This window comes from Hetaerina americana, unplaced genomic scaffold, assembly GCF_022747635.1.
Source record: "Hetaerina americana unplaced genomic scaffold, ioHetAmer1.1.p SCAF_8, whole genome shotgun sequence".
Lineage (NCBI taxonomy): Eukaryota > Metazoa > Arthropoda > Insecta > Odonata > Calopterygidae > Hetaerina > Hetaerina americana.
In genome coordinates this window covers 29272628-29295613 of record NW_027287427.1, presented here as the reverse complement: position 1 = coordinate 29295613, position 22986 = coordinate 29272628, and the positions used below count along the sequence as shown (strand labels likewise).

The 22986-nt window shown below is 38.7% G+C and overlaps 1 protein-coding gene across 1 annotated transcript in view; it reads left to right on the top strand.

The window, feature by feature from the left end:
* LOC139697854 (neuropeptides capa receptor-like) overlaps positions 1 to 11453 on the top strand; it is a 404833-nt gene extending 393380 nt beyond the window's left edge. The window contains exons 3-5 of the mRNA XM_071596713.1: positions 7323 to 7669; positions 7787 to 7885; positions 10445 to 11453. Of these exons, the coding sequence (XP_071452814.1) occupies positions 7323 to 7669; positions 7787 to 7885; positions 10445 to 11439 (1441 nt within the window). The 3' untranslated portion in view covers positions 11440 to 11453. The remainder of the gene's footprint in view (positions 1 to 7322; positions 7670 to 7786; positions 7886 to 10444) is intronic.
* Positions 11454 to 22986: the final 11533 nt, after the last annotated feature.

The window sequence follows — 22986 nt, the reverse complement described above, 5'->3', positions numbered from 1 at the left end:
AAGCACGGCGTGGCAACGCTGCCGCACCCGCCCTACATTCCGGACTTGGCACCACCGGACTTCTTTCTGTTCCCGAAGATAAAGAGGAGTTTGAAAGGAACGCGATACGGGACTTTGGACGCCGTCAAAGAGGCCGTGTCGACGTGTCTTCGAGAGGTTCCCGATGACACCTTCGCGGGAGCGTTCCAGGAATGGGAACGCCGCTGGAACAAGTGTATCGACTCACAAGGGTCCTATTTTGAGGAATATTAGCTTAAGATATGTAAAAGTGAAATAATTTTTTTTCCTGAGCTCAGTACACTTATTTTCCGGACGAACCCTGTATAATTCAATGATTCAGCTAAAAGTCTATTGAGGAGATCTTGTTTATAAGCTCTTTGGAAATATGAAAACAAGATTTTTAACGAGCGTTTCTAATTAACTTTTAGCTTGTGTTCAACAGGATATACGTAGAGGGTTTAATTTTCAGAAAACTATATTCATCGAAATTTCACAAAAGTAGAAATCTAATTAATATTTTTGGATGAGTCGGTATAAAAGATATCTGACTGTGTTCATAAACAGAATAAATGCGACAAAAAGCATAGAAATCCTCAGACAAATAACAGGTACAAAGACGAAGGCTTTGTGATTACCAAGACAGAGGGAAAACTAACTTATTCCTGCAGTTTGTTATAGGGAATTCAAAAGGAAAATGTCAAAGCACATTTATTTTACCTGTTTATTTGAGATCAAATATTCCTCTCCGGGGCCACTCATAGCAAATAAAGCAGAATGCTAGCTATTGAGAGGCAAGAATTAGTCCCATTATGACGGTATGTCAGTCAGATCCTGTATAAAGATGGCTGGAATTAGATCCGGAAACAGCGATGAAGGGTGTAAAAGAACGCTGGATATAACAGTATTTTGAATATTGCTGATGACTAAGAGAAAAAAATAAATTAAGAAGGGAAGGATTAAAGAGGATGCTTCCCTACTTGATGAAGGAGATGAAAAGTGCCAGAATATAGACAATAACAAAACCACGACTGTTCTTAGTTGTCTAAGGGTTTTAGGACGAATTGGGTAAGGATTTTAAGACAAAACTGTCCGGTACGATACGTCAAAACGTGTTTTGTCGAATTATTGTACCGTTAATTGCCAAAAACCAAGTATTAATGGTGAAATTTTGGAGTAAAAGAAGCAGTTGTGAACTATTTTGATCACATCAAGAATTTTTGTTATTACATAACTATTTCAAATACTCCACCCCTCGAATTGAGCGATTTTTTTATTGTAAGCGTTTCGTTTTACTCAACAAATATGATTTAAGGTGTACACAATATTTTAAATTTTCATTTTTTACCATCCGGCTTCGCATGGTCTTCCACAGACTAAGAGTGTCCCATGGATTAAGGGGGTCAGTAAATGTACTCGTATTTTGTTTCTGGCAGATTTTGGGAAACTTTATTAAATATCAATTTAATTATTTAAAACTAAACAATTGTTACCAGTAACATGAACAGCTTTTATTTAATTGAAAATATCAATTACGTGAATAATCGTACATAATCAATCAATGGTTGCTGCTAAAAGTCGTTCCTTTTGAAATGTGAGGTTCAATCCCAATTTTCTCAAAATTGTTACAGAAGGAAGAAATGTTTGCGAAATTGTATTTATTAATTTTTTTTCTACAAATATAAAATCTGAGTTCACTTTTTAATGGCACCGTATTATTGGTAATCGCTATGAGGGGAAATTGCTGTATTCCTGCAACTTTTTGATGCCCAGGTATTCTCATAATTACATTTGTACGTTAGCCACTCGAGGTTATGCAAATGTGATGATGTTAACTATGTTTTATTCTCAAAATCTCCATTTACGATGTTAGAATTTTGTCAACAGATACACTTTTTTTATAAATATATACATTTTTTGGGAGAGAAGCGTGGTTTACTTTTGGGGACAAAATCTGAAAGAAAATATAATGCACGATGATTAAAACTCCCAACCCGTGTTTCAGATTTTCTTTCAGATATTATTAGCCACTCCTTCTTTCCTACGTTTTTTACTTCTTCCTTTTCCCATTCATTTTTTGGGTTCACATTTCTTAAGAGAACCAAAGGTACACCGTTTTCTACGACAGTTAAAGTCTATAAACCATTAGGTAGCATTGTATTTATTCCAATGTAGTAGTTAATATGGAGATTTGTTTCTACGTCCCACGCATCCTTAGTCAAAAAAACTCAATTTTTATTTTTAAAAGGAACCAGATTGTACACGAATTAAAATATACTCCCACCAGTTCTTTCAGCCCGATTGATATTTATTCCGCGCAATATCAAATTTTCAACTCCGCTCAGACCGTCATCAACTTAATTTCATTACCTTTCAATATTAAAAACCTCACGCCTGGAGCACTTCCTGTAAAAGTTAAATAAATCCAAAATTTATTTTTACTCCCTTTATACCAACAAATTTCATCAATGCCCTAAAATTGGTAACAAGATTTAATATTAATCAGTTTTTAACTATCAACTTCAGCTAATCTTCCCTTTAATCTTAACCTTTCCATTTCCAAGAAAATGAATACCATACCCAGCCTTGGGTTTTGAATGAACGACGATCCCAGGCAGTATAGTAAACTATTTACAAAGTTTTTTATCATTTAAAATCTTATAGTTCTGAAGGCGTTAATGGAATAGACCAATATACTAAGGTCGGCACAACCAAAATATAAATACATTCATAATTACTAATGCTAGCAAAAGAAATCTCTTTTTACTAGATTCTTTAAAGTAAGACGAACATATCAATAAAATTCTTCATTGAGTTTGAAGAACGAAATTATTTAGAAAAATATCAACAAAGTCACAAATTCAGAAACAATATTTCATTATACAAAACTCGAACATATATCACTAAACAATAAATGGCATTATAAGTACGAGGTCTGTTCAAAAAGTATCACGGCTTTTGTGTTTTTTCAAATATTATTTATTTATTCATGGATATCTATTTTGTCCCCCTCAGAGTAATCACCATTAGATATTATACATTTCTGCCAATGTTTTTTACAATCCTCGAAGCACTTCAAAAAATCATTTTTTGTAATCTTGTTAAGCTCCTCCTTCGATATAGTCTTTATCTCGTCAATCGCAGCGTGGCGTCGTCCTTTCATGGGCCTCTTCAGCTTCGGGGACAAGAAAAAGTCACTGGGGACCAGATCTGGGGAATAAAGTGGCAGCGGCATCATTAGTGTGTTGTTTTTTGCGCACAAACGATACGTGAGCAGGAGCGTTGTCAGGGTTCAAGAGCTAATTTTTGTTCCTCCATAAATCCGGGCTTTTGGCAGATTGCTTAGCGCAAATTGCGCATAACTTGCAGGTAATATTCCTTTGTTACCGTTCTACCCTGTGGCAAGAACTCATGATACACCACGCTCCTGCAATCGAAGAAAACTGTAAGCAAAACTTTCGCATCTGACCGAACTTGACGCACCTTTTTCGGTCTTGGCTCGTGCTGCAGCTTCCAATGAGATGATTGAGCTTTAGTTTCCACGTCATAACCATTTACTCATGATTCGTCACCAGTTATGACCCTCTGGAGCAAATTTAGGTAATCACAGACACAGTCATTAGCAATGTTAATGCGTTGCTGTTTTTGGTCAAAAGTGAGCAATTTTGGTACAAATTCCGCGGCGACCCTTCACTAATGGTAATTCGACGATTGGCCAGTACTATTTTCTTCACTTCATTTAAGTTTCCGTCTTTTGTTGACGTGTTCGAGCGTCCGGCACGCTCTTCGTCGTTTACATCTTCTCGACCCTCTGAGAACATTTTGTACCACCGATAAATGTTGTTTCGGTCCAAGGTAGCTTCTCCATATGCCACAGTCAACATTTGGAATGTGTCCGCGGTTTTAATTTCGTTTTTCACACAAAATTTAATACAGATTCTTTGATCCATTTTTTGGAACAGGCAAAAAACGAAGACAAGCAAAAAATTTCAAATAAAGTCATTTAAAATAAGCGAACTATTCGGCATTAGTGAGAGACATAAGTACCTGCGTAACGCCACAAAAATATCGAAAATCAAATAAACGTAACCCGCGAAAATTCCAAATTCGCGATACTTTTTGAACAGACCTCTTATTCAATAAGAGTTTTACTTTTTTGAGTAATATACGTTACATGTAATTGATTTTTCAAGTGTTACTCTAAGCGAAACTTTTCTTAATTTATTGTATGTGTATATTGATTTTATATTTTGATACATTATTTCTATAAAAAATATCGTGAAAAATTTTGGAAAAAAATTTATTTCAGATATTGCCACAATGCCTCAAAATTCTTCTAAGTATATCCTTTGAGCGTTGACACCCTTTTTTACGACTCGAAGGCTCCCTAGTAGGCGGATTCCGGAAGTGGGCGTGCAAGGTTCTTTGACGGCACTTGAGGGTCCCGTGTTGGTGTCCTTTGAGGGAAAAGTTCACTTTTGGGAATAGGAAATAATCTGCTGTTACCAAGTTGGGCCTGTAAGGCTGTTGGGGAATCGTCGTGGTGGTGTTTCAGAAGGTGCTTTTGGTCGTCAGTCAAGACTTTCGAGACGATTTTAGCGCAGATCTTTTGCATCGCCACATTTTCAGTGATAATTGTGTGCACTGTAATCTCATGATTGACAATATGATCTGCAATAATAAGTACACTTAATCGATGGTCGGAATTCAGCACTTCACGCACACGTCAGGAAAAATTGTTACTGATACGTTTTATACAATTCTTGTACGTCAATCACCGTAACACCGAAATTTGTTATTTCCTTTTTTCATTATATTTTATACATTTACAGATTATGAAAATGCCTATCATGTACGCTTTTTATAGGAAAATAATTCACCCCCAATACACTTAATTTAATCACAAAGCTGTCTCTCTCCGGTGAAGTAGGCATTGGGCTACGCAAATCAGAATTCACAGTTTCCTGCGTTTTTATTCATCACAATTTTCCTTTTTTCTCAGTTAATAGGTCTATAATTGCTCGGTTCTTCCCTGTCTCCGTTTTTAAATATTGGTTTTATGTTTGTCGTTTTCAAATCTATGGAGGCCTCGTGGTCTGCTAGCGACCATTTAAATATGATTTGTAGACACGGTGCAATTTTCGACTCTTGACGCTGAAATACAAGCGATTGTTTGTTCGGGTCCGGAGAATTTATTAGGCTTAATATTTTTCAGCAAGCGTTGTATTCTATTATGTGATATGACGATTATGGTCATAGATTGGCGGGAGCGATTTGGTAAGCTTTCGAGACATTCGTAAAGACGCTTCGAAAGAAGAAATTTAATAAGTTAGACTCCTCTAAACTGCTGGTTACTCTTTCTTCTTTATCATTTTTGAGTGAATTAACAGTTGACTTATTTCCCTGAACCTCTCCGGCATACAACCAAAATGCTTCCGGACCCGCTTTCAAATTTTCCGATAACCTTTTCCTTTTGAATTTCCTTAATGATTTCCGAAATTCATTCTTAAAATTTTCCTAAGGTATCTTATAATCGTCGGTGATTTTATTCCTTTTGTCGCCATAGATATCATCCCCAATATTTTTTATCTTTACGTAGCATAGCCTTTGATGTCGAAATGCTTTTCTAACATCCACGTCGTACCATCTAGGTTTCATGTTATCTTTTATAAATTTACAGGAAATGAACTTGTTGACCGTTGAACGCGTGATCTAAAGGAAGTGATTTCACGTATCCTCCGTCTTTTGGGGGTTACTATCTTTCTTAAAATCTGCAAATTTACTCCGTAGCACGCTTTTAGGCCATTATAGTCACCTTTTTTAATCAAGTAAAACTTTATTTTAGGCTTCTTATACATAACCTCAAGTAGCGAAAACTTAGCATCTACTTTCATGTTGTCACTAATTCCTTTTATAGTGCCTATAGTTGAGACTTTTTCGAATATGTTCTTTGGTAAAATATCAAGAATATAATCGCCCCTAGTTGGTGAAGTGACAAGTTGAAACAAGGAGTTCAGCTTAAAAGATTTATTGTAAAATGCACATACATAAATTCCCTGCTAATGCAAGAGTTTTAACTGCAATAAAGAAACCACCTCCGATTCTGTTTTCTCCGTCATTTCTGTAAACTGAAATGGATTTTGGGAAAATTTAACCTTCAGCAATATCAATGGATAACCACTTTTCTGTCCCAATAATAATATCTGCTCCTTTGCTTTGAATAAGCTGATGACTTCTGTGACTTAGTTTTATAAACTTCGGCAATTAACCACCAATACATGTTTTCTTGACATCAAGGTTTTTTTTTAATTTTAAACGAGGATCGTTTTCTTATTTACATTGAATCCCTTAAAAAAATTTATGTCCGATGCTATCTGATTCGTGTTAAATGAACTATTGCTAGCACTGACCCTCACTTCATTTAAAGCTAAATAATTTGGCAAAGAAACCTTTAGAGACCAGCTATTTGACCTATACGCTGATCTACACTTTAATACAAAAAAGCTGCAGTGCTCGAATATCCTACCCGCTACCCACCTGGCGGCTTCAGACGTGTAGTAAACACCAGAACGGTTCGGGGGATTTATTAAAATAAAAGTTAATAAAAACTTAATGAAAAAATTGAGAAATCCCCTATATATCTTCATACAAGCCAAACCTGACGTTATAAAAAATGTTTTTATTTTATATAGGAGCTCGTTCGTACCATATATGTCGTAAAAGGCTTTATACAGAATCCTTGAAAATAATAATGATAATGCACAATATTGGCTTTCCAATAAGTGAAGACTGAGGTCTATTATAACTGTGTATAAATATTATGCCATCTATTAAAATTATATTTAAAAAATTTCGTATTAAATTTGGTTGAAATCTCGAACCATTCTGTTAATTAATAAAATTTTCCCTACCGTGTGTAATACATAGCCGAAAATTATTGAATGGTGGCCTTAATCCTAGTGGGTATCGTAAATTTTTAATTATAACAAAAAAATAATAGAGATAACAGTTTAATTTTTATTTGTCATTCTGATTCTGTCTGTAACTTATTTGGCTTCTCTAAGTTGTACGATCAAGAGTTATGCATTCCTCCAAGCTTTTCTTGACCTTTAGAAGATCAAGACATTTTTACATTGTAGAACTCAGTCAATTGCGTCAAAAATCATTGTTCAACCTCTTATATGATGTCATTTTTTGATAAATATTCATTACCGCAATGGTTTCTTGAGTTTTGGGAATAAGAAAAGTCAATTAGGAGATCGGGAGAATTCCTTTTCCTCTGATTAATAGTCGACTCATTTTCTTTTTTTCGTCGTGCTCCGCAGGACGTCTTACACGTCGGTCCTGACCATCGTGGCTTTCTCCATGGAGCGCTACCTGGCAATCTGCCACCCGCTGCACTCGTATGCCATGTCCGGACTCAAGAGGGCCGTGCGCATCATCGCCGTCCTCTGGTTGCTCTCCCTGCTGGCCGCCCTTCCCTTCGCCGTCTTCACCACCGTCAACTACGTGGCGTACCCGCCCGACTCGGGCCACATCGTCCTCGAGTCCGCCTTCTGCGCCATGCTCGACGAGAACATCCCTCCGCACTGGCCCATCTACGAGGCCTCCTCCCTAGTCTTCTTCATCATTCCCATGGTGGTCATTGCTGTTCTCTACGCCCGCATGGGCATCCGCATCCGGAGGGCAAGCTGTATCCTGGGCGGGAAGAGGACGGAGGGTGGCGGGGGTGTGCCACAGCCGGGGGCGGCGGTGCCATCGGCGACGGGGATCAAGATCACTTCCCCCGGGGGCGTCGTGAGGAATAACACTGTGTGCCGGAGCAGCAGCGCGGTGCACGGGGAAAGCAAGCAGACCAACTCCCGGAAGGCCGTGGTCCGGATGCTGGGTGGGTGGTCCATGTGATCGGACCCTCCCGACCGGGAGGGGCCGCCGCCTTTCATTTCAATAGGCGCTTCAATCGGTTCATTTCAGTACTTCAGGAATTGCAATAATATACCCTTTGAAAAAATATTCCTGAACCAGGTGTTGATCTAAACTTTTAATTTTAGGAGTCATTTGGGTAATTATTGGGAGCATTGGGTTTTCTCATACAGGAGTGTTACCCTAAACAGAACTAATAAATCAATCAATCCCGTAACGTTATAAGAAACAGTCACAGAATTATTGGTAAGACGCGTTTCACTGTGATACGGTATCATCAGGTAATTGTTTCCTCCTATGCTATGGATGTGTTTGCATCTGATGATACCTTATCACGGGGAAATGTATCGTACCAATAAAATTTTTGCGGAAAATTACGCCGTGCTTTCCTGTCACGGAGCTTCAACGAAGTTGGACTTGAAGACATAAAATTTGAATCGAACAAGTCTGAGGGAATAGATAATATTCCTACCTAGCTACACAAGAACTAATGGAGACAAGGAAGGAAACGTTCTAATGAGCTTATTCGTAGTATTTATGAGAAAAAAGATTGCCAGAAGGCTTTGTTAGATCAGTATTAGTCCCCAACCCAAACGGAGCATCCACTATTTCGGAGTGTAGGAGGATACCTCGGTAGCTAAGCTGGCTAAAGCACTCCACCGGATTTCGAGGTTCCATTCCCGGTCAAGGCGAGAGATATTTATACTTTGAACTTATTGCGCTGTAATGTGCATTGGTGGATGACCCCGCTAAAAGATACTGACGCGTCATTTCTGGCAGTTTGTTGAATTTCTCAAGGAGGTGGGGGATCGTGATGGTGCAAGGGCTAACGTATTGGCTTCCCACCCAGGGGGCCCGAATTTGAATCCCGGCAGACAGATATTTTTCAGTGGTGTGCCGATCCCTACGAGAAATGCTTTGCGGAGGGCACTTTAAGTTACTACGCCGTCCTTCGCATGGGACGCTAAGCTGCGGACCCCTTGGCGCCTTTTTTTAAGAGTGGGCTGATGCCGGACCAGGTTTCTTTCCACCCTTCATTCTTCCCTATCCAGCCCCTACGGCGTAAATGACCTCAGCTATCGGTCGCTTCCCTTAAAAATTACTATTACTACTCAAGGAGGTGATTGAAATAGCAAATTATTATGGTTAGGTCACGTACTGCTCTCATATTAGTCTAAATAGGTTACAACACATCGCATTTCAACCCATCAGGAGACTACACCATTAAAAAATATCTTCGAATTTTCCGAACTTTTATTTGTACAAGTGGCAGAACGCGTTTCACTACACTCTGGTATATACATTCATGCGTGAAATATAAGAGGTGGAAATTACCGATTATATAACTTTTGGTAGAGAGGGTGAGGATGCATAATGAAGGAGGGAAGGCGAGTGAAGGTGTTGGGGGGGAGGGGGTAGGTTGGGTTCACTCGTAGCAACAAAAGTACCTGGAAATGATAGACGTTGGGAGGGGAGAGGGAGGGTGGCCACAGGGAGTGCTCTAGGTGGGGACTGACGAGGAGGCAAATTATGTTTGCATTGTTCCTATCCTTTATGACATTGTACAATTGATATCCCTACAATACTTTCCTCTTGTGTCCTAGTCTATTTCTCATATGGTGAATGGAATAGCTCCCCGACGACGCCATGCTGTGGTCAAAGAATCGGGCCAATCAGTTTCATAAACGCCCCGCAGATTTCAGTGTAATTCACATTTCCCAGATAGCTCAAAACCCTAAAGCATGGACCCAGCAAGTGAAAGATCCGTGGTTCGAGTCAAGGAAACTTAATACGCTTATTATCTACTCGATTCTACCTTCCCCACCATTACTGTGCGTGTTTGTGCGTATATTTAATCTATATATGTGTATATATATATATGTGTATATATATATATATGTGTATATATATATATATATATATATATATATATATATATATATATATATATATATATGGTAATGTCAAACTGTTCGAGGGCATCCATTTCTCCACCTTTCATCACATTGTGCAGCACCTCTGTTGTAAAGTGACACCCATTCCTTTTAACTCTACCCACGTACTCGCTCGGCTTCAATTGCGAAAACAACAGCTGTCGGTCTCCTTCCCTGGTAATTATTGCCTATTAATGGTGATAATTAAATGATCAAACAAATTGTTACCAGTTTCCCCTGTAGTTAAACAATTTTCTATAAATACGAGCATTAATAATTTAGGAAGCTGAATGAGTATAAAAGGGCTTGTGGCATGCCCCTCAACAATTTTTAACACTGACCTAGGGTCCAGTATATGAAAAAAAAGTTGAAAGGGATCAACATTGATTCTGGGTATCCCGAAAGTACTTGTTTACTCATTCACCACTTGGCTCCTAAGGGCTTTAATTAGCTCTCGATTTAGGAACTTTTGTTATGTTCAAACTGTTTCATGAACTCATAAATTGTCATGCAGATTTAAGGCCCCTTGGCGTAGAAATTCTGCCACATTCCAGTATTAAGTGAACACACATGTTTCTTTTTTCTTCCAGCTGCTGTCGTGATTGCATTCTTTCTGTGCTGGGCCCCGTTTCACGCCCAGAGACTCCTCTACGTATATGCAAAGGATTCTCCCAATTACGCCAAAATCAACGAGTGGATGTACTACATCACGGGGTGCTTCTATTACTTCTCATCCACGGTCAACCCGGTGCTCTACAACGTCATGTCGGCCAAGTACAAGATGGCCTTCCGGGAGACTCTCTGTTGCATCCTCCCGCTTCACCACCGCCACCGGCACCATCACCGTCACCACCACTTCCTGCTGAAGAGGCATCGCTCCACCTTCGGCAGCGGAGGATTCAACTCCTCCCGTGAACCATCCACCTCGAGTCAGTGGATGAGGACCAAGTCGACTGCGGATCGGAACTGCGGGGACGGGGACGTTGTTCTAGGCGGCGGCGGGCTCAACGGCCGGGGCAAAATGGTCGAACGGGACGAAAGACTTCACGATTGCGGTCACGGAAGTCCCATGTGCCCGAACCAGGCGCTCCTTTGCGCATCCAGGGTCCATGGCAACGGCGGAAAGAGCAGAACCTCCGCATCCTATCGTAAGAAACCGTGGCACCACGAGCCCTACGAGTTGTCCCCGTCCAAGGCGACAGATGCGACGGACATCGTCGACCTGGACATCTCCGCGTTGGACAAGCCGTTGATGAGGGACATCCACGGTTCGTCATACCCGGAGAGAGCCACCGCAGTCTCCGCCAGGCACCTGGCGCCGGACTGGAGGAAGCAGCATGATCCCCACCCCGGGGCTATCTCGAGGAGTCTCCCGGACGCCGTTCTACCGGCCGCGCTGAACGGGAAGCCCAGGTCCGCGGTGCTGATGGGTCCGTCCCCGGTGGATGGTGAGGGTGGGAAGATCACCGTGTACACCCGTGGGGCCGGCAGGACGATGTTGGGCGATGGACTCGAGGAAGTGACGTCGGAAGCGGGAGTGCTGTCGAAGCCTCCCCCCGTCCCGCACGTGGAGACGTGTGTTTAGTGTTCCGTCGAAGACATTCGGGAAAGTACGACCGCGGGGCATTGGCCGGCGTCCACCACACCATTTCCGCGCGCGGAATGGGAACGATCAAGTACCTATAACCGGTTGCGATTTGAAATGTCGCCAATCGGCAATGCCACAATCCAAGCGTGGTACGTACAAATGGTGTGAGATGCGGGAGCCACGGAGTTAAGTGACCACTAAGTGGTCCGTCAGGTGCAGTTGTTCTTACGAAACATTTGTGTGTGCGTGTGTCAAGCGAGTGATTGTGAAGGATGAATGCGAAAGCAAGCGTTTTGTGCTTAGCAATATGTAGTTTGTCAATGTGAACTCGATTTTTTCATACTTTTCAGCTCTATTTGCCTCTTAAAATCTATCAAAAATTGCTACTCTGACCAAAAAACTTTTAGGAGGCTCTTTAAGATTTACAGATGTAATAAACAAATTTTTTAAGCCTAAAAAGTATGCATTCCTACTTAAACGAGGCACATTTTGTTGTTGTCCTCAGGCATCTTTGTAAAATAATATTTCAAGCTGAAGTCAGTTATTGATGTAAAAATGTGTAATAATTAATATATACATATATATATAACGTTGGATGGAATATGAATATTGTTATGAGTGTTGAACAACTAATGAGTAATTTTTTTTCGTTTTGAAAACTATATTTTCCTGAATAAAGTTTTAAGTTACCATCATAATTTATTTTGTAATTTTTCGGGAAAAGGTAAAGAAATTAAATACACCCCACATACTGATGCCTTCGTGAAAACAATCGGTCATGTTCGGTCGGTTTGGGACGTGCATAATGATAGTTATTTTGCAGAGGATATGATTACAATATTTAAAATAATACAAAGATGAAAATAATACAAATATTTCGAATAGCGGCGAAGAATTGTCTCTTGGCGGAAGATTTTTCGTATTAAAAAAGGAACGGTGAGTCATAAATTATGTTCAAATTAAATTTTCATTCGGAGTGTTTTCTGTAGGATTATGCACTCAACAAGGGTTAGCTAGTTAATTATGTTTCATTTTCAGTGTTTTAGTACCCTGCAAGCCTCATAGGATGTAGAGCAGGAGGTCACCACACGCCTGATTCATTTTGGCCCGAAATACTTTTCCCCCCTTGGCGCGGTCGGAAAAATGGTATTTTATTATGATCCCTTAGCGTTCGTGGGAAAAATTACTTGTTAAATCTATCTTGTCTACACTTAATTTCTCTAATTTTCAAATTAATTTACAATGTTAGGCGGTGAATTGCGAATAAACAGGACTGTGACGGAGTGTGTCGAATTCATAGCACACGTCTAAGGTTCCTGTTCCTTTTTACGGTTGGTGACCTAACACTCGCCGCCACACGCCCTTGCGGCGGCTTGCGGGGTATTATGTAGATGTAAGGTTTTCACTTAACTTCGTATTACCCACGTCTGCAAGCACAAGTAATAGCAGTTTTTATGGGAGGAGACTGACTAAGGTCATTTAAAACGCACCATCAAACCTATCAGCACGAAGGTTGACATTTATTAGAACTCGCTTTGTACTGTCTCCGAAGGCGTTCATGCCAGTTCAGTAACGTCCACGGTGCGGGGGCCAGTTTTTTAAGGCCCTTGGACGAAATCAGCTTCTCGATGTCAAGAGAATCAGACCGCTTGATTTATATGCGAGTTTAAGGATTTACCATCTGAAGTAGAACATGGTACCCTCCCATTTGAACCAAAAACTCTTCTATTGGAATATTATCCTATCCTATGAGCAATTCTTTTGAATTGTATCTAGAAAACTTTTGCCACTGATGAAATTAAGTCAATCTAACAATATTGGGAGAAAGAAAGAGATTTAGTTAGGTTTCTGCTTTGAGAAAACTCATGGAAGGGGTGCATCATCATTGGCTAAAAGGATCTAAACTTGTATTTAATAAATATAAATAAACATCCAGCTGAATATCATTATTATTAAACGTGATTAATAAACGTGTGTTCCTTGTTTTATGCTCACATGATAATAAAATTTTGTTTCGAATGTTCTCGCCCAAAAGGCAAAAAAAATATAAAACTGGTAATTCATCTTTGCCTCGACATATTCCCTCAATTTTTCTCTTATGAGTCTTACATTTTTTTATCCACAAGATTTCACTTATTATCACACTCTTTGAAAAAAAGAAATCAAAATATATCTTACCCTATCAAGAGATCAAAGTAAATTAGTAAATTCTTGTAAATTCTTCAATATTCTTGCAAATTCTTACGTGAAAGCTGGCCTAAGGACTGGAGTGAGGTATAAGAGGCAATTGTTATAATTCACTAAAATAACCATGTTTTTCGTTTGATTGGAATTAATTCCTTGAAAGTTGTCAATTATTGGCACCAGGTTAAATAGTATTCAAAAGTTATAAATGATAATTTAAAAGAAGATATTCTGCATATATATTTTTGTTTCTAAAGCTTCCAATGAATATGCACAAATCTACCCCTTGCGACTGAGAGAAACCGATTCAGAAGTATGATTCGAAATTTTGTTGAGGCATTGTCTTTCAACTCTTTCGCGAGGTGTCAAAATTCAATTCAAAGATTATTACTAAATTTAAAAAAGACATAAATTAAAGGATAACATCGTTAGGTTTCTAATTAATAATTGTGTGTTTTGGGATAAGTCCCCATTTTCCCCTCAAGCGCGTCAGAGCTGGTTTATTGCCGTTCCGATTCTCGCGTCAACGCACGCCAAAGTGACGCGGCCCTGAAACAAGTAAGAGCTCCAGCTCCGAAGGCCGAAGCGGAAGATGCGCACACGTAACGTTTGTAGCTTCGAAGCGACGATGCAGAAACGGAGTGGCAATCCTATGAGCTGGCACTTCAAAACACTTAAAACGAGATTCGAAACGCATCCTTGTATTTTATGTTAAGAAAAGACGAGTATATTGTTCCTCCTCACGCCCTGTCTTCATCCTCCAATTCTTCCAATTAATGTAAGAGATTCAATCCAAAATATAACCTTCGCTCTGTGAGTGATTTTCACACTTAGTTTCTCTAATAATCAGATACGCTAAATAGTTTATTATAAAAACGCTTTGCAAATCTAGCTCCTCTACGCAGCATGTGATCTAATTCGACAATCAATTCAACCTCATGAGGATCCCACGTAGTAGCAGCATATTTTGAATGAAACCTAACTAGCGATAGATAATCTTGCTCTTTAACCTTCTCGTCACCTTTCTCCATGCGCGTGATAAATCCTATTTTTCGTTCTCTTGTACACATTCTACGTATACGTTTCACCAAAAGAGATCGTAAAGGTAACGCATTCAATTATATTCAAGTGTTCAATTATATCCAATTGAATCTTCTCTTTCTGTTTCGGTATTTCTAATGCTGTAGCTGTCGTGAGAGATTTATTCTCGCTAGACGTTCTTTTAAGTTTGATTGTAATTGCCAAATGTTACCCTAGCATTGTATTTCATTAAGGTAAGTACGAAAGCCACTCAGGGAAACGGTATATCTGTAAGCCACTGTGTCATCGTAGAATAAGTGTATACTGCTATAGGGTAATGTCTTGAACGTAAAGAAGGAATAAACGCGGTCTAATAACACTTTCCTGAGGAGCACCTGAAGTGACTTCTGCTGCATTAGAGATAATGCCATAAATGACGAAATTTTGCACGCGACCATTTAAAAAGTCGTTAATTTAGCCTAGGATGTTTTACCTATAGCTATAGGTCATAGGTTTCTGGCTTTGTGAGTCGTTTGCTAAGACATATTTTGTCAAAGACTTTTACAAAGTCAAGAAAAACCACGTCCACTAGAATAGAATTTCCTCCCAAATTATCGTGACAAAAACCACAAGTTGTGTCTAGCTAACATTTCGGAAAGCATGCCTCTTCAATATCTCTTGACTATCGAGATGTCACATTATCGACTAGCAACGGTATCAACACTTAAAGTCCATGAATTTACGTTCCATGGCCTCGCATGATTGCTCAGTCCCTATCAGTCTCCGTTTTTAAATATAGGTATTACATTAGCCGTTTTCCAATCACTGGGAATCTTGTAATCTACTAGTGATGTCTTAGATATGATTTTTATGTATATGAGACCTAGTTTCCAACGCTAGTTCCTTAAATATAGGAGCGGGTATTTGATTGGACCTGGAGGATTTATTAAGCTTAATATTTTCCAGCAAACGTTCTATTCCGTTATATGAGATTTTAATTCTGGGCATCGGCTGCCGGGAATGATTTGGTAAGCTATTTGAAACATTCGGTGAGGCATGGGTGAAAATTCTTTGAAATAAGGAATTTAATAAGTTAGCATCTTCTAAACTTCTGGGTACCATTTCGTCTTTATCGTTTTTCAGTAAATTAACTGTAGACTTATTTCCCTGAACCTCTCTGACATACGACCAAAAGGCTTTACGATTCTCGTTTTGATTTTCAGCTAATTTATTTCTATTTATTTCGCAATTTAATTTCCTGTTTAGTATATTTCTCTAAATTTATATAAACCTTCGTTATGAAGTATATTTTTAAATTTTCCCTCATTGTTTTTGCACAACACTCCATATTATTTTAACAGCGTGTTACACTCTGCAAATAACATAAAAAATATAATCGTAAAATGTGTATCGATAGTAAATTTTACCGCCCTACAACCCACAGGCTCAGCCCTCATTTATCGAGCAAAGCCTCGCAGCTGCTGATTTTATTATTTACTTGTAACTTTGTGCTTCTGTTCATATACATCTTCAGCAATAGCAGTGATGAATATAATGAAGCATTTTATGTGTTCGCAGTTTTGCTGCACTAATAAGAATATATGTTTTTGGTATTCTAATCGTGCGTGCACTAACTGAACATCGCTAATTTTCTTAGTTTCGCCTAGCAAGACACCCTGACCCCCCAAGATCACATTGAACTGTTCTTCAATTCCGAATACTTCCTCCTTTTATTCCATTAAATACGCCTGATCTTTTCCTCTCCCTAACTCGGCTGCCTAGCGTTCTCACCTCTATCAGTCTTCAATGCTCAAACCCAACTTCGTATAATACTCTGCATCCACCTTTCCTGCTTTCTTTGAATTTTCCCAAACAATCCTCACTCCTCCCGCATCATGCCCAGTACTTATTTGTTGGTTTTTATTCCCATCTATTCCATAGTAAGGCTATATAAATCAATTAAAATTCTTTATTAGTAAAACAAAACCGAAGAGTAAGTGGTTTGATTTACATAGAATAGAAATTTCACCGTGGCCATGGCCAATACTATGATTCATGCATATTTCTAAGATGTTTGGAAGTACTTTCTTGAATTGGATATTTAGGGGAGTGAGGTATCTCCTCATCATGTGCCAACATACATGATGAGGAGGAACCGCTCTACGTTCGGCAGTGGAGCTGTAATTCCCCTCGGAAATGCTGGAGCTGAGCTTTAAGGCTGCCGGAAGAGACGAGATTTTCAACGAAAATGACCGGCGAGATGATTAAGACAGCTGAAGTTTGCGGTTGAATATGCATTCATCAGATAGCCAAGAAAATACAGTTGCTGTAAAGCGAAATTTGAGCTATTGAAGATTGCAAATGAGTGTGAGATGAAGATCAATCACAAGAACAGGAAACTAATGAAATTCTCAAAAAGTAGGGAAATACGTGTATTATTCTACCTGTTAAGCTAGATTTTAGATGGACACATGCTATTAAACTAGGTGGTTATAAGTTAAAGATTAAAATAGAAAGAAAAAATCATAGAAAAGGTTCGTAAATTTAGGCATCATTTTGGAGGAGAATGGACGTAGAAGTGGATGTATCTAAATAGGACAATGGACAAAGGAGGATTGCTTTGACGAAATATAAATATTTGGGTGAAGGATAATTACGTTCATCGGAAATAGGAGCACAAACTATAGCAGATTTAAAATTGCTCTTTCCTCTTCCTTCCTATCATTCTCAGAGGACGCACGCCCACATCTCTGTGCGTGTGAGGGAGATACGACTAATTTTCCCATCCTAGAGTGTTTTCATCCCCTTTAATTCAAATATTTTTATGAATAATTGAATCAACCAATTTTCTAAATTTTATGGGCATAATTTTTTGAAAAACAATGGAGTTCGATTAAAAGAATTCCTGACAGACTTCAACTTCTCGCAATAGACATAATATTTATGGTAGAGCGTACTGTCATATTTCACACAATTTAAAGGCTAGAACATGATCGATTTTGGACTCCAACGAATTGTCATTAATCGTAATATTGCATTTGCATCGAAGCCTGCCAGTATCTTCCTGTTAAATGGTGTTATACATACATTATAAAGTTTTCTTCATTTCCGCTTCAATTTTCTCGTGCAATCCGTTGTCTCATACATTATTTTATTTGATCACTCAAATGAAATCAACGCATTTTAGCGTGAATGTTATTATATTAATTAATGGGCACATGCTGCGTGCATGGATGTTACCCAGGTGCAAATGAAACCAAAAAAATAATGCATAGGATAACTTTAATTCCGCCAGCAAAAAGATTATCTCTATTTTAAAGGTACCATTAATCAAAATGTAAAACAAAATAATTTTTGGACGAGGACTTGTCACTGCTTTGAATATGATTTCACATGAAGCGAATTATACTCCACCAGACATTCGGCAAGAAGACAAACATATCCCTCGGGTAATATTCCTACTGTTAATTGATCCAACAAACAGTTTAACCTCAATTTGCATCTTAGCAATTCATATTTTGTTTTTTTTACTCTTGTTTATCCGTCTACAGTCCGGTATGAACCGCGTCAAGAGGGTTCAATGTCACTAAAGAGGGGAAATTCGTGATCTGTGAGAGAAAATTTCCTATCTCCTTGAGTAAGTTTACGAGAGCGAAGAAATAGAATTGGGGGCTTTAAGGCGTTGGTGTTTAGAAAAAAGGTGAAAATAAAATTGGCGGAAGAAAAAGGAAGAAGTGCTAGTCATGGAGAGGAAAGAAAGAGAAAATTGGAAGACATTCGAAAAATGTGGAAGAGTGAATAGGGGAAGATGTTGAGAGGCAATGGGATGTTGAAAGTAGATTGACGGGAGAATGTTAGAACGAGAAGAAGAAGGCACGCATTCATAGTCATTCCTCAGTTCTGGGAAATTCTAAAGGGTCTCGTAAGTCAAAAGTCCCATGATTTCATTTCAGGAGGTTCCCAAGGCCAAACTCCCTGTGATGGGATATCACATGGGAAATTTCGTCGTAAGAGATCCCTTAGTGACTCCCAGATAGTGTTTTACACTATTCACCATCTAAATAAAGGTCCGATATACGGCAAATAATTTCTATCGAACACTGTTTTAACAGTTTTAAGTTCCATGTAAACAAAATATCTCACCTGGGCTAATGTTGCCAATATAAAATTTGTATAAAAAATTATCGCATGGCAATGTTTTCTTGATTTGTGCGTGCAGTTCTGGATTCAGTTAAGAGTGCTCATGATCTCAGTTTGCATTGGCATTGATGAGATGACAGTACGCACCATTAGCACCTAAAATTTGGCGATGCGAAAAATCTGCACTGAACTCGTCCCAAAGGTCTCGACGAACGACCATGAGTACAGTCGAGTGTCTGCTTGCGAAGGCCTGCAACGTCATCTCGACGATTCCCCAACTCCCGTACAGTCCCGACTTAGCACCAGCATACTATTTCATATTCCCAAAAGTGAAATTCTCCCTCAAAAGACACCACCATAGGACCCCAAGTGCCGTCAAAGAAGCTTGCACGCGTACCCTTAAGTACCATCCGGAATCCGCCTACCAGGAAGCCTTCGAGTCGCGGAAAAGCCGCTGGGAAAAGTGTGTCGACGCTCAAAGGATATACTTAGAAGAATTTTGAGGCATTGTAGCAATATCTGAAGTAAATCTTTTAAATGAATTTTTTCGAAACTTTTCCTGCTACATTTTATAAATAATCATGTTTTTACGGTCTCAAAAGGCACGAATAATAAGTCAATTACTGATGTATAAGGATTGAAAAGGTGCAATTAGTAAGTTTCGGTGCGTCCATTTGGCTATAGTCAGTCAGAAATCTATGAATGGTGACTAATTAGTTTTTTAGACTGCTTAGTTTCAAGCAGCTCTTTGTGGTCCCTGCTAATAATGAGAAACGCCATATTACATATTATAGACAACTTGCTCAATGTAAAACCAACTCGAGTTTCAGCTTAAGTTATTATGTTAGGTTTAGGTCTCGGTAAGGATGAAAGGGGTGAAAACAGAGTTGTGGGGGAACGTAAGAGTTTTGGAGGGAAACGAGGCGGAGAGGGTGTTCTGTGGCTATCGGAGTGGAAATTATTTGTGGAGGGGTGGATGGGTAATAAGGAAAGCGAGAAGTATAAGGTCAGAGTTTTGGCACTCCTGGATGGAGTAAAGGTGAGATGGGACGAGAGCGGCCGAGGAAAATGTGATCATTAATTAGGTTGACATTGCTGTTTTAGGACTGTTTTTACAACTTCGTTTTGCTCCAACAAGTCCAAACTCACGGCCCCTGAGCTGTAGATGGACCGCTTCTGAAACGAAACAGCTTACCATTTTTGAACAAGTAACGTTTTGGAAAAATATAAGACGCAAAGGGATATCCTTAACACTTGTTGTATTCTTATAATAGTATAGTCATTCACTCAACACTTTATCCAATATATTGAAATTTCCACATAAGTTAATAAAGAAATATACCCCTCTTCGGCCCTCGGGTGATTTATTTATTTCTGTGGAATACTAATAATAGAAAACTACTACTGGTTATTTTTTTTCGGGAGAATATAAGTAAAACATTTCACTCCTTTGGCATCCGAATAAATTTTCATGCGAATCTATTTCAGGAACGTTGTGCGAACCCTCCAAAGTGGTACACTGTTGGCGTCATGTAGATGCCATTCCGTGATAGTTCGCTCAGTATGTAGTTAATTCGTTTCGAGGAATATGTGCAGTACGCATCGCAAAAATTGCCGGTGGGGCAACCGATGGCATGTTCCTCTTTGTATGTAAATTGGTTATTTTTGTTTACATGACAGTGGTACCTACACACTGCGGAACTTGTAGATTTTTTCTCTGATCAAGTGGGAGAATGGCGTACAATTTATGTGCTAATGTTTGGACGCATGGCTCTTGTTTCACGCAATTATAAAAGTTTCACAGCTTCATGAATATCAAGGTCAAGGTGAATGATTTTAAAACTGTAAAATTCAAATTTAATCTGGATAGAAACGGCTTAAGTGATAAAAAAAATGGCGTGCCAAATATCTATCAGCAGGCGATATTATTTCCAAAAATGATGACACAAACTGAAACCGCTTGAGGAACCAATATATAATTTTTAAACTAGCTCAGCACACTCATCTCTGAAATGACTGCTTATCAAGTTAATTACACTTGCAGACATTCGGTTAGACTGCGCTGTGCTTTTGTATGTTTTAAAATAAAAATAACAATTTAAATACTGTTACTGAAGATATAAATATAAAAAGAGAAAGAAAAAATTAATAATTATTGTTAAAATGATGCCCTGGCTAATGGTTCGTCCTCCTCAATTGTCATTTCTAGCCCTCTCATCTTACTACGTATAAACTGTTGCGGAGTTACGGAATGAAAAATTCTAACTCAAGGACCTCAAAGCAGTGGTGGACAATGTAATAACTGAACAATCTAATTTACTCTTAGGTAAGTATCTTGTACAATTTCATTAGCACGCACTAACATACAACTACGGGTTTTCAGTGTTTAGTAAAATGATGAGTAATTACTGCGTGCGACGCCGTTAGAAACTTCAAATGATTATTATGACCGCTACCGTCTACTTTAATGCGGACCAGTGGACGATTTTTATCGAGATCAGATAGATGTGTCGGGTGAGTTGGATGAATAATTAAGCGTAAGTCAGAACATTCATCATCAACATTGTATTTAGTGTGAATTCTAAAGCAATAAAATGGAAAAATCAATTTTTTTAACTAGTAGTAATTTAATTTTAATTTTTGCGTCCTCGACGGCTGCGGTATTTTAGACCTAGGAATATCATAGTTATTATATTTATGCACACCTAATTTTTTATTCAAAATAGAGTTTACAATTTCCGTGAGCCTAATTTTCGTGATAACCGTGCTCCCGCTAGATCAATGTCAAAATTGGCAATTAAAAGTGACCACGATGAAATAATAACATGATACTAAAAGATAAATAACCCTGTAGACAATTTTCGTACCTGCAAACAGCTGCTTTAATATCATATTCGAATCCGAAAATCCTGAAAGGGTGTGTACGTGTAGTTTGAGTGTTGAAGAACATCGTAATCACCAAATCCTCATTTATTTAAATAGATATTTTTCACATCTTCAAAATTTAACGCCATAATTCAGGAGTTCGTGGAATAACACGATCATACTATAACTGTGTTTCTAATTCCACTTAAATCCCATACATTAAAAAAATGGATTCCGTATTATTCACAGACAGATATAATTTTGAAGCCAAATGCGCCTTTTGGTAAAATGTAAGAGCCATTGTTATAAGCCGACCTCGATTGTTTAAAATCTTTTCCCTTAATTATCCAGGAAGAATGTAACAAAATTTCACTGATAAGAATATCAAAATATTCTATGAATGCGTGAAAATATGCCATAATATGCAAACACACTAAATGATTCTTTTAATTTTTCAATTGCTGAGAAGAATTAAATTAATATATGATAAATAATTGCATCTCTGAGACATTTGTTCGCAACGAAGAGGCAACGGAATTTTGGCCAAACGCGTCTTTGTTCTAATCAATTCATAATAAAGCTTTCGTATTTAATCTTACATTTATTGCTACTTAAATTTGTAGGCATAATTCGTTAAACTTCTTTTACCGATCATCATATGGGGGTAGAAATCATTGAACGACCAACCTGCTTAGATTACGATCATGTAGACCGTCCTGCACCTACCTTTAATATGTAGATAACTTTAAATGAAACACATATAAACGTTTACAAGACGAAATTGAATTTCATGCGATCGCATGGCTAACTCCCAATACATTTAACCATATTTATCAACCCGATTGTGAGTTTGAGGGGTGAATGTAGAGCAATACTTACCCCAACGGCGTGTGAAATTTACACATCGGGGAAAGGGGCCAGTTTCTTTCCCCATATCACCTGTAGTTTCCGAGAAAGATCTAGCAGTCATTAAATATCACACAGCTTGAGTTAAGCTGAGGGTGTCCAAAGACGTCCCCGGGAATGGAGCCCCCCTCCGGTCAGTAACCTATACCGCTACGCATTGGTCTACTACGCACCTCAATATTTTTAAAACAAAAATATCAGTGCGCACTTTTGTGAACGTAAAAAGTGAGAATTCAAAAGATAAGTACAGTCATTTTGGGGAAGCCTTAAAATGAACAGGTAGTACTTCCACGGATAATCTGGTTTCATTTTATGGTACGGTTTGAATCAAGCGCTTCAATTCCGAGACGGGGTTGCCGCGGTGTTGGTTGACACTTCAGCCATCTTTTGGCCAATATATCTATTATTTCCGCGCTCTTGCTGTTACGA